The sequence below is a fragment of the Psittacula echo genome, assembly GCF_963264785.1.
Source record: "Psittacula echo genome assembly, chromosome: 1".
NCBI lineage: Eukaryota > Metazoa > Chordata > Aves > Psittaciformes > Psittacidae > Psittacula > Psittacula echo.
Genome location: NC_137735.1, coordinates 36,059,495 through 36,071,644, shown reverse-complemented (window position 1 = coordinate 36,071,644; position 12,150 = coordinate 36,059,495). Strand labels below are relative to the sequence as shown.

The window sequence follows — 12,150 nt, the reverse complement described above, 5'->3', positions numbered from 1 at the left end:
TTGCATGTGTTTCTATTTTGTAAAGATGGAACAAAGGAACAAAGGCAGTACTAAGCATGTGTCCTGTTGAACTGCACTGTGTTGAGAAATATTACGTTCAACAGAAGATTGTTTATCTTTTCACTATTTTCATGTGAGCAGACTGTGAAGATGGCTGATTTGCCATGCAATATTTTTGTACAAGAGTGTGACTTTTATAGTTCAAAGTTAACCACAAGTGTAAGCTCCTTTCAGAAACATCAAGGCTGCCTCACAACAGCTGCTAATTAATTTCATCACTTGCATTGGAATTTTGTTTCTGAAAACAGTTTTTTGTGTTTTAATGTTTTGTAGGAAAAGACAAATTTCAGTTTAGTTTTGTGAATGTACAGTACGTTAAGCTGCACTAAAAGGTTTCTTGCATCTGCGGGAGAGTGAGAAAGGCAAGGCAGACAAGTAACCCTAAAAACTTATTATGAGACTACCAAAAGGGGCAGCTGCTTTCTGAACTGGAAGCTAAATCAAATTCACTATACCAACATTGGAATTAGAATAGTCATATTCACTGCACACTTAAAAATGTATCTTAATCTTTTGTCCTAGAGGCTTTCTTATTGCCAACTAGGAATACCCAAAAGTGTTAGGTTTACAAATATGAAGATGTTTCATTAAAGTATCTGTACCAGGAGAAAAAACTGTCACGTACTAACTCAGACATCAGACCTCTTGTTGGTAAGGTGAACCCTTCCTGAGAAGGAAGAGCTCCTCACTAGAAGGTCTTCACATGTTTTGGTACAATAAATAACATTTTATAGATACACATTGACCCTGGATGCAGTTGAGGGTGCACAGATTTAATAAACAGATGTTGCAAGTTCATCTTACATGAAGCAGCCTGCTAGGAAGAAGCATCGACTTGGATGCATTCTGTTAGAAGCACAGAACATTATATGTAGGCATTCAAAAAGCCCTGTCTTGGTAAAGCAGTTGGGGTCTTATTTTCTGTGGGTACTGTGTTGAGGGGGTGGACACTGCAGAAAAAAAGAGTTCATTTTCTACTTAAACTGTTGCACTGGGATGTGTTGAATTCACTGGCTAAAGTCTTCTTCCCCAACAAGCCACGGACTTCATCTTTCAAAAAGTCTGTAATTACTTGGTAAGAAAATGGAAGCAAATACAACCACAACATGGTAGCAGCTGCCTTAAATTCAAAGTGACGATTCTTTGACAAGAGGTCTGTGCAACACCCAAGGGTTTTCTTATGCACAAATAACATCAGATCCCTTAAATGTACAGCCAAACATGCCATTTTGGGCAAGAGGACTGACTGAACATCCTTTATGAATGCCCCATTTGGTTTTTGTTTCTTGGGTTTGAGATAACATTAATGTTTGAAAGGTCAATTTAAAAAAAAAAACAAATCTGGAATTATTTAATGTAGAGGTGAAATGAAGGTTGCCAGTTTCAACTTCTCCATTTGATTATATGAGTTGTTTGTAGAATGATGTTTAGATGTGTACTTTATGATTTTTCTTTTATTTATTTACAGCCTTATTTATGTTCTGTTTAATATAGTTCAGTTCTGGCCATAAAAATGTTTGACATTAAGGATATTGTAAAAAATATTTAGAGCTGTCAGAGCTGTCTTGAGCTGCCACATGAGCTGTTTCTCCTCCCATGTTGGAATAATAGGCAAAAAAAAGTATTATCATCTGATTTGTAAGCATGAAGCGAGGTCAAAATTTAAGGAATGCTGGCTTTAGCTTGCAAAACTCATTTTAAAATGAGAGACTTCTACGTATTCATGCTCCTTGTTTTCCAGATTGGTAAAGTTGAACATATTTATAGGCAGCTTTTAACATTTCTGGAGTTTTGGGGTTTTTTTTTTAACTAATTCGGATTATTCACACTTGAAACACTCAATAGAATAAGCTAAAATAATCCATACAGGTAAAGCTCCATCAGTTTAAAATTACAAATATTACTCTTGAAGTGGAATTTATTCTGCACAGCAGGGTATAACGAATGTAATTAGTTCTGTTTCCAGGTACCAATGTCACTACGGTTGCATATATCAAAATCTAAATATCACTGGTACAAGAATATTTAGCCAAATAAGCAAAGTTTAGCAGAAAATGTAATAGAACACAAATCAGATAATCGTTTTGGGGTTTTTTACTATTGCTATGTTTATACTGTATTAAATATCAAATGCTCAGGACTGAACTAAGTATTTAATCAGGTTATATTCTGAATGTGTTTCTGTTCTAATTTTGTCTGTAAGAGTATGCAAGTACATCACATAGATTAACTTGTCTCTGCACTTTCCCTGTGTTTCAGTGATTGGCAAATACATTTTTTTTTTTTTTTAACAAAGTTCTATTGCAGACCACCGTTTTATTTAATTCTTTTATTGCTGTTCTGTGTCTCTCTCTGCTTTTTGCACAAACAGATGGCTGCTGCAGCTTTGGCAATGTAAAAATCACTGCAATTTATAGAAAGTTGACATCAATCAATGCCGAGTCTTAGGATAAGTTAAACTGATTCATATGTTTGAAGCTCTCTTTACATTCATTAAGTAAAAACTGCAGTAGCAATGGACAAAGTCAACTCTCTACTGGACATCTCCGTATTATTATTGGGGAATACCAGATTTCCTTGGGGAGAGATTGTGCATGGATACATTCAGTCGTTCTCTCTCTCTAGAGAATAGTATATTACATGACATTTATGCCTGAGAATTATGCCTTAGTTTATTGTGACTGATACGGGTCCAGGGAACTTCATCCAAGGTTGTCCTGTATCAGGGTTTTTGTCATGCATGTTGAACTGACACTACATACTTTCAGGACTTAAACTACTATTATGTTTTGTACAAAATACATTGTTTAAAGTGGCCCCAGTAGGAATTCTGCTGTTTAAAATACAGTCAAGTCTCCATGCATGCCTAGAGTTTAAGAATTTTATACTTATTTATCCTAAAACACCAAGCAAACAAGCAAAACCCCTACAAAACCAAAACGTGCAATTGATCAAATTTTGGGGAAACAGAATGGTGATTTACATCTCCATAGCTCATAAGTTAGTGTAATTAAAATTGAAGGTAAGTAGTGATTAAAGGAACTACTTGGGAAGTAACAAACCCTCCCCTCAGTCTCCTAAACAGTAACTTTTTCTTGCTGTAATGCAAGAGTAAAATCTGAAAACCTGGTATTAACCCTTTTTAAAGAGTTCCAATTTCCAGATGTTGAGTGTTTTTCTGCGAGTGTTTTCCGTATCTGCCATGGCATCCTGCTCTGGTGATTTGTGGTCAGATGAGCAGCAGATTGTGAAGAGGAGATCCCCCTAGATTTATAACAAAAATACACCAAACTAATCACAGACTAGTACATCCCTTATTTCCCTTTGGGCACAACCTCTGGGATGTCTTCATCCCAAAAATTCCTGGATTATGGTACAGGCAACCCAAGAAACAGACGAAGGCCAAAACTCCAGACACCCACAGAAATATTCCTTTAAGTAGTAACAGCTGTTTCTTTAGCTTCATCTCTGTCCCCTCCATCTTTAGGCAGTACAGACGAAGACTATAGATCACAAGGCTCAGAAAGTCCTAGTCCATATGATGCTAAAATCCTGGAAAACTGTAATTCTAGAGGCAAAACTAGGAAATAATTAAAATCTTCACACTGTGTTCCTCCTATGGCTTGGACTGTACAGGTTTGCCATAGTCCCATGGTCCAAAGCTCCAGTACTTTTAAGTCTAAGTTGTGATTTTTCCAGTCTGCTAAATAGTTACAGGTACCAAGTAAAATCCATCCTAGTACAGACAACTGGCTGTAGCCTGCAGACCAAGTTCAATTTTAGCAGCCACAGAAGTGCTGCACCATTTGCTTTTGCAGACACTCAGTTCTTTGTCATCCTGAACATAAGCAAAAGTTAATGCTTTAGAAAGCATGGAATACTACTCCCCCTCCTGCTTCGTGTTGCCTGGTTCCATTTGCAGTGTTTGGGGGCCAGGGATATAGTGTGGTAAACCAGTAGCTGAAGGGTGCAGCCACAGCTGGGCTTTCCTAGGGTTTCTTATTTTGTTTTGGTTTTTAGGTAAAGCATATATTTTTCTTTCCATCAACCTGCTAAATCATTAACAGCAGTTCTGCTAGATCTGGCATCTCACAGGTCATTTTTAGATGAAGTTTTAATACCATATTGATGCAGATGAAGTTATCTGCTTTTGAGCCATCTAAGTATCAGTTGTTTAAATTCAAAGGTTTCAGAACAACATGTTGCTGTAAATGAATGGAGTTTAAGGAGTTTTGACAGGATACCTGATGCTTTAATACCTGTACCAGAAGTTAACATAAGGATTTTATAGAGCAGCATTTCTCAACCTATTTTGGGAGCCTAAAGTATGCAGGTGCCAGAAACACTCAGAATAACTTGCATGGGCAGCTTAATGTGCTAGACAGGGGAAACACAACTTGCTGGGTATGAAGCACCCACGCTCTAACACCCCATGCACAAAAAGACATCTGCAAAGCTCACTAGAATTTCAGAAACCTCCAGTTTTCTGAGCACAACAATTTCCAAGTACACAGAAAGATAATCTGATGCAATGCATGTATTTAGACTTTAGGATGTGAAACTCAAGTTTGTACAGCACTGCATTAGGCAAGTGGAAAATGCAACAAGGAGTCAAGTATTGAGGCTCTTTTAATCAGTTACATATGAAAAGGAAGCACATTTTGGTTAAAAGCCAAGCTGTAAGGGAACATGCATATTCATTTTCAGGATTTTACAGTGCAGTTGAGAAAGCAAAAGCACCTTTTCTGCGCAGTCTATGAAAACTTCAGCATTCAGCTGTGAAACAAAGTTTTAAACAGTTCTGTGTGTGAGAAAACACACCACCTTCCAATACCAGTTAAGGAGAAAGCAGACGTAAGTTTAGGAAATCAGCCAGGTAACAAAGAGTCCTTTGAATTTCTACTGGAACAAGCATCTGGCTTGCACTGGGGTTTGAAAAAGATAGGGCAGTCTTTCTGTTCTGCATAAAACCTTCCATTTTAAGGCCTAGTTTCAGTTTCCAAGTGTTGACACTGATCTTGCTGTTCTGCTACTGCGTAATGGACCGAAGATGGATGGACTTCAGTTGAACAGATTGTGCAATTAAGTAGGGATCCTCCTAAGATAAGACAAAACCCAGCAAGCCAGCCAACAAATAACGCTTCCCCAAAATCCCACCTGGGAACAATATCTGGTATATTCTCATCCCAAAATTCCCGGACTGTGGAATGGGCAACCCAAGAAACCGGGACAATAGATGTAATCCCCGATATCCAGAAGAGCATTCCTCCAAACAGCAACAGCCGTTTCTTTTGTCTCTGTTGCCTTTCGCCAATTTTCAAACAGTCCAACCCAAATCCCGAGAGCAAGAGGCCAAAAAGCCCTGATCCATTGGAAAAAACCATCAAAATCCTAGAAATCCGGAGCTCTGGAGGCAAAGCTAGGAAAGAATCGAAGTCCTTGCACTGCATTCCCCCTTCTTCCTGGACAACACAAGCTTGCCAGAGTCCCATGGTCCAGATCTCCAGTTCATTCAGGTCCAAGTTAAGATTTTTCCACTGGGGTAAATAGGTGGTGAGACAGGACAGGACCCATCCCAACAGAGAGACCAGTATGCCACTTAATTGCATCATTGGTTGGTAAAGCAAGGCCATTATGAGAGCAGAGTCCTAAAAGCTTGAGGAGGAAGGTCTCCCCAGCAGTCCTGTAACAACCGCTACCTTGCGTGATGGTGGAAGCTATGATTATTTTAGTTCTCTGCTGCTCAAAATATAAGTGCTTGCTATTAACCCTTTGTGAGCTCTGAAACACTTTTTTGTTCTTCACGAATATAAAGTTTCACATAAAGGAGGAAGGACTTCACTAAACCATGAGTTAGTCTTTCCGATAAGGATTTGATCTGGTACCTTCCAATTTGCTGGGTAAAATTATATCCCAATGCCTGATGATTACAAGCCTGAGGATGAACAAAGAGGGCTCTATGACCCCTCACCCTAAAACACAACAGAAATCTTTGTGCTTCAATACGGATTAATTAGATTTTAAGTGGTGATAAAAAGGCTGCTCTGTGTGCAACAGGACTTCATTGTAATAGCTAAATTTGAGATTTCAGGGATGTAAATCAAGGCCTTGTAAAGAAAGGTAGACTGTTTGCCTATAATCTTTATTCTTAGACTTCCTCAACATACATAATGGCTTATCTTCCACTGCCCTGTTTTATGTCCCAGCACTGTAAAAGACGCTTTGTAAGAGATCCTTATGTTTCACATTTTCTACATTCACTTCTTTTAAAATGGGCTTTGTTTTGACTGACTCTTACGAGGAAAAGGAGAAGGGTATGGTGAAAGTACCGTAAAAAACTGAAATCCTAGACATCCCTCCACCATAATGAACCCAGACAGATCATCAGCCAGTATAAACTTTACTTGCCCCAGGACTTCAACAACACCATGGTAGCAGCTTACACCAGCTCAGAGTGTCCCCTTTCCTAGAGACTACGTCCCAGATGGCAGAGAGTGTATACACTAAGTTTCTAACAACATTTGGCACTCCGTGCTCCCAAGGCCAGGAATGCCTAGTACCTTTTTGATCAAAGCAAGATACCATTATGCCACTACCCCATTAGGAAACCCTGCTTTTTAACTGCTCTCATATCGGCTACACTTGTTCTTGTCTACAGGGTCAGCAAGGAGAACCTTTGCCTGCTGTTCCCCACTCAGATGTAACAGCATGGCCTGTATGAGAGAGAGCTGAGTAGTATGAAGACACGCACATGTGTACGACCCAGAAATGTTTTTCAGTCTTTCTTGACTTTATTTCCTAGATGAGATAATATCTTCTCAAAATGGGTTATCAGGTGATGGAAAAAACATAGCACTACTTTTGAAAGTTGCCAAAATCCCGAGGGGTACCAACAAGAAATTTCACTGTGAGAAGATCTCTTCTTCCTCATTTCTCTGCTGAGTCTTAACTTCTAACCCTTGTGGTTTTCCTGTCACAAGCTTTGATGAGCCAACACAAGGAAAGATGATCTGTTTCCCTTCTGCTTGTGTACCAACCCAATCCAGCAGTTTACACCAGGTCAAAAAATTACCATACACAAGAGCAGGAATCACTAAGAATATTGCTGACAAAACCAGGAACAAATTGATGCAAACAAGGCTCTAACTTCAACCATCCACTAGGCAAAAGAAGAGGAAAAAAACCCTTGCATTCATTCAAAGTCCAGATTGTATTTTCAGATTTGGCAGTGTCACTTCCCTCCTCTTTCTCTGTTCAGAGCAAGAATGGTAGTTCTGGAAACCATCACCACATTCAATGAGAGACTCAATAATGGCATTTGAATGTTTTTTCAAATAAACAACTAAACTTCAGAAGTGCTTCTGCTCATTCAGAGGATACATGCTTATTTGACTTTAAAATCATGGCTATGCCACACTTCGACTGGAAGCACATTGCACTTCTGTCTGTGAACGTTTAACATTTTCTTCTTGTGCTCTCACACTGTATGGCATTAAGAGCAAAGATCAGGCATGTGAAGTTCATTCATTTTGCTAATATTAACCGTAACTGGAGCAGTATGCCAGCCTTTCAATTTTAGCAAGCAGAAGCATTCAGACTACTGCATCGGTATCACCTGCCAATTACGTTCTGCAACTTACTATTAATCGTGCCCTAAGTTTGAGCAAACAAAGCAGCTTCCTTAAACTATCCTGTGCAAGATTATAAAAGAATTCTTGTTCCCCCAGGGAGGTGGGGAAAGTAAGACTTGCCTGGTCGCAAGGATAGGAGCAAGTTCTGAACTGCCTTTTCCTGGAACTTACTGATCTTGTGAAAATCTCAGCAAGCCCATAAACAAAACCAGATCTTCTATCTGAAGTGACATATGTAAATTGTTGGGTCAGTAACTGCCTCAGTCCTATCTTCTTGCACACCTTCCCCCCACTGTTCGTTCTTTCTTTTTCTCTCATCTAAAAATGTCTCATTCCCAGAATAATTTTATTGTGGTAGACTTGTGCCTACACGGAAGGTAACGCGTCGGAGTTACTGCAAAGCTCAAGGGCTAAAATTGGGCTCCCATCACTTTCTGCCTTACTGCTCGGGGTAATTTGAAACACAAACCCAGGGTGCACTGTTACACTATGATAGCAAAAAACATTTGCTGACATCTGAAATAGTGCCCTTCCGTGAATGCTAGGATGCTGCTAGAGCAAAGAATTCGCCAAATAGACAATTGAATGCTTTGTTGAGAAGTTACAGAAGGGGACAGCCCAGCAGAGACAAAGCAAATCATCACTAAGGCCATATCACCTCTTCTGATCCACCCTCCCTGACACACGCAGAGACTACATCCCAGCCATGCAGCCACTACCGATGGGTTTACACTGCTGGGGCACCAGTGCCAGCATGCAGAGGGCAAGGCAAAGCTGAGCTGAGGGCAGCAGTACAAGGTGAGGACTCAGTGAGCACTCGGCAGCACTCGGGCCACCTCAGCACCTTCAGAAGAGCCAAGAAGGGGCTACAGAATCTTCTCACATGGGAAAAAGGCACTGTTCCTCTGAATAGGGCCTCCCTCCTCAAATGGGCATATTCAGTAGTGCAAGGACTCCCCAACCCTGCATTCCTTCCCTCTACAAACACTGGATGTAATTCATTAAGCAACTTTAATAAGAGCACATTATGTATGCAAAAGAAATGTACTTCTGGGAGCAAAAGACCTTGCTAACAGTTTCACTTCCATCAGATTAATCAAAAGCTGGAAATAAGACATCATGTAGGATTAATGGCAGTTGGAAAGATGTAGAAGGGAAAGGCACTGAAAGAGTCAAGCACAGCAAAATGAAACTGCCTATTTCTGCTTTAGGGTTTCATTCAAAAGACTGAAATGGGAGAGGGAACATTTGCCAACTGGAAGAATAAAGAGTGCTTTAAGGCTCAGTACTTCAACCTTTGCAGAAACTTTTCCATCACCATCCCAATCTAGACTTCAAAGTGAGGGTTGACTGGGTTAGAAAATTAGCCTTATTCTTCAGGGAACTATTTTTGATGTACTATCAATACAGGAGAATACTGTAAGTATGAAAACTCTTGTCACTTGAACAGTGATTGCAATGCGATTTCCTTGAATGATGGAAGGCTAAGACATTAATTCCTGAGCTGTGAAATATGTAGGCTTCTTTATCATTTTCCATCCCTTTTTATGAGATTCTGGTTTAATAGAGTGTTACACATATATATTACTATAATGCTTTTCATTTAACACCTGCAAACAATTATTATAATAAGATTTCTCTCATTCCTTAAGATGTGTTTCTTATTATCAGTAATCTTATGAGAAATTATTCGTAGTACCCAGCAGAACCTGCATGGAGAATTGTTATTGCATGACAACAGGGATTACAAAAATAATACGGACTTGTTAACCATAAATTAGAAGACTGCGCATACTTTTTGATATCAAGCTAGGCAGATTGGGAAATGAGCAGTGAGGATTTATGGCAAGTGAAAGAAGCATGGGGCACCTGTGGCATTCTGCTTATCTGCCATAATTGAGATTTGGGGGGAAGTGAGAAAAAGAAACTGAACAGATTTATGGTAGTCATTTGAAATATGATTGTTGTTCAGATGCTAGTGGGTTAAACTGTTTTAGTGGTTTACCTTTTAAGGTGCAGGAAGCCAGGAGATGTAGAAAGGGAAGATCTTTCCTAGCAACTGTTCTCCCTAATGTTACAGATCTTTTTGGCTACAGAAAAACAAAATAAAACTTTTCCGCTGCTTTTCCTCCCTCCCAGCATTTAAATAATTTAAATATCCCCCCCACAACTGAAACCTAAGCAAGCTTATAGCTTAAATAGCTCATGAGGTCCTGTCAGTAACAAATTAAACCCTTAACATTTGTCCAGGCAAGTTAAAACTTAGATACATACTCAGTGTCATCCTCCATCATATTAATCCTCACCCCTTCTCTTTACTCCCTCTCACCTTCCTTACTCTACATCAAAAATCTGAAAGGCCTCAATCTACTGAGGTTCTCTCAGGGGGTCAGTGAGGAGGAAGTCAAGTAGAGCTGCCTACGGCTGCCCCTGAGGAAGGGATGAGTGCAGGGAGGGAAGGAGGAACAGCAATTTCCTCCCTTCACTTTTCCTTGGCCCTCCCATCAACTGTGGCCACACAGCAGCATCTGATTAATTCTGCATCAGTAGATTGAAATAGTGCCTGTTCATATTCAGAGAAAAATAATTGTTGAAGACTTCTAATACCGTGTCTCTGCAATAGTTATGTGATAGTTATTTCTGTTTTAACTAATTGATGATGACTGCATATTGGAAAGATACTTAGTATCTTCTGCAAAGTATCATGTGCTTTCTAAACACACTTACATGGAGGTGAGGGTTACCTCTGTTTCGTGGATTCAAATTTGAAAAGAGAATGCTCTATCCTAAATGAAAGACAGTGAAGAACCTTAGGTTCTGAGTGCAAGAAAACAATTGTGAAGATTATTACAAGTGGTACTTTCTGATATAAAGATAACCAGTGTTCACTTGAGCAGACATCTGGCAAAGTGACTATTCTGTAGTATACTCAAGTCTTCATATTATTTTGTACAAAATCACAGGTAGACAAAAGGTACTAACACTATAAGTTACAGGGCAATGCAGATATTGGCATTACTGAGCTTGGAATACATTTGAAAAGCTATATTCACTAAAACAAGAACAGCAGTACAAGGCCAGGCTAAGCCAGAAGTTTATCTAACCCAGCAGGAAAAGACTATAACAACATAATAAGGATAGACTGATATTCTCTCCATCTTATAGTGTAAAGATCTGTGAGCCTACACATCGTGTTTAGTAGCCTTTGATGGACCCTTCCCCTAGGAATTTGCCCCCAGAGCACATAGTTGCTGCATCCAGAGCACCTTACAACAGTAACTTCCACAGTTTAATTTTGCTTTGCATCATTTTACTCCCTGTAATTATAAATTTAGTGCTGGATTGTTTTGCCTACTAGTCCCTAGTTCTTATGTAATGTTCACTATCCTTCTGTTGTGGTTTAACACCGGACTAAGCACCACCCAGCTACTCATTCATGCCCCCCGTGTCAAGATGGGGGGCAGAATCAGAAGAGTAAAAGTGGGAAAATGTGGGTTGAGATAAAACAGCTTAAAAGGTAAAGCAAAAGCAAAACAGGGAATTCATTCACTGCTTCCCATTGGCAGGCAGGTGTTAAGCCATCTCCAGGAAAGCAGGGCTCCATCACATGTAATGGTTACTAGGGAATGCAGATGCCATAACATCACATGTCCTCCCTTCCTCCTCCTTCCCCCAGCTTTATATGCTGAGCATGATGCCGTATGGTATGGGATATTTCTGTGGTCAGCTGGGGGCAGCTCTCCCAGCTGTGTCCCCTCCCAGCTTCTTGTGCTTCCCCAGCCTCCTCACTGGTGGGGTGGTGTGAGGAGCAGAAAAGGCCTTGACTGCGTGTAAGCACTGCTCAGCAATAATTAAAACATCTCTATGTTATCAACACTATTTCCAGCACAAATCCAAAACATAGCCCCATAGTAGCTACTATGAAGAAAATTAACTCTACCCCAGCCAAAACAAGCACACTATCTCAAAACTATTCTTTTTGGTATATACCTCTTTAATATCCTTATGCAGAGGTCTTACCCATGCTAAAAGATCCTAGCTTATTATATACTCAATTATCTCTAAACAGATGAAAGAGTAGTGAGCTGTCTTGCAGTGATCCTACCTTCCCACTGTCAGAGTTCAATACAGTGTGCATGTTATCATTCCATAAGGGAATCAATGTGGGATTAAAAACCTCTCTGCTTTCACACTACCACCATCATGACTGTCTTAGCTATGTTCCTGTTCACCATACACTTTAGGACAAAACCAAAAAGGAACTGATTAAAAACTTCCCCTAAGTTGGAAATACTGCGAACAGCACCATCTTGTTGGTATATTGGTATGCGGATATCTCCATTTGGCTATTTCGGGAAAACAAGAACTCTAGCCCAAGAAGTAAAACGGAAAAAAGGGAACTAACAGCAGTCTGCTTGAAGTCGAGTATCTTCCGCTGTAAGGTATGATCTACAAATGG

General features: G+C 39.8%; 1 protein-coding gene and 1 pseudogene across 2 annotated transcripts; both read right to left on the bottom strand.

Moving 5' to 3' along the window:
* Window positions 1-3,192: 3,192 nt before the first annotated feature.
* Window positions 3,193-4,359, bottom strand: LOC308229203 (claudin-22 pseudogene; annotated as a pseudogene). The gene is made up of 2 exons: window positions 4,305-4,359; window positions 3,193-3,820 (listed from the first exon to the last, which is right to left on the bottom strand). The product of its transcript is annotated as a claudin-22 pseudogene (transcript).
* Window positions 4,360-5,039: 680 nt separating this feature from the next.
* On the bottom strand, window positions 5,040-5,693 carry LOC308227673 (claudin-22-like; the record flags this gene model as incomplete). Its single annotated transcript, XM_080630453.1, has 1 exon — window positions 5,040-5,693. One exon carries the CDS (start codon window positions 5,691-5,693, stop codon window positions 5,040-5,042), a length of 654 nt encoding a protein of 217 aa, XP_080486579.1.
* Window positions 5,694-12,150: the final 6,457 nt, after the last annotated feature.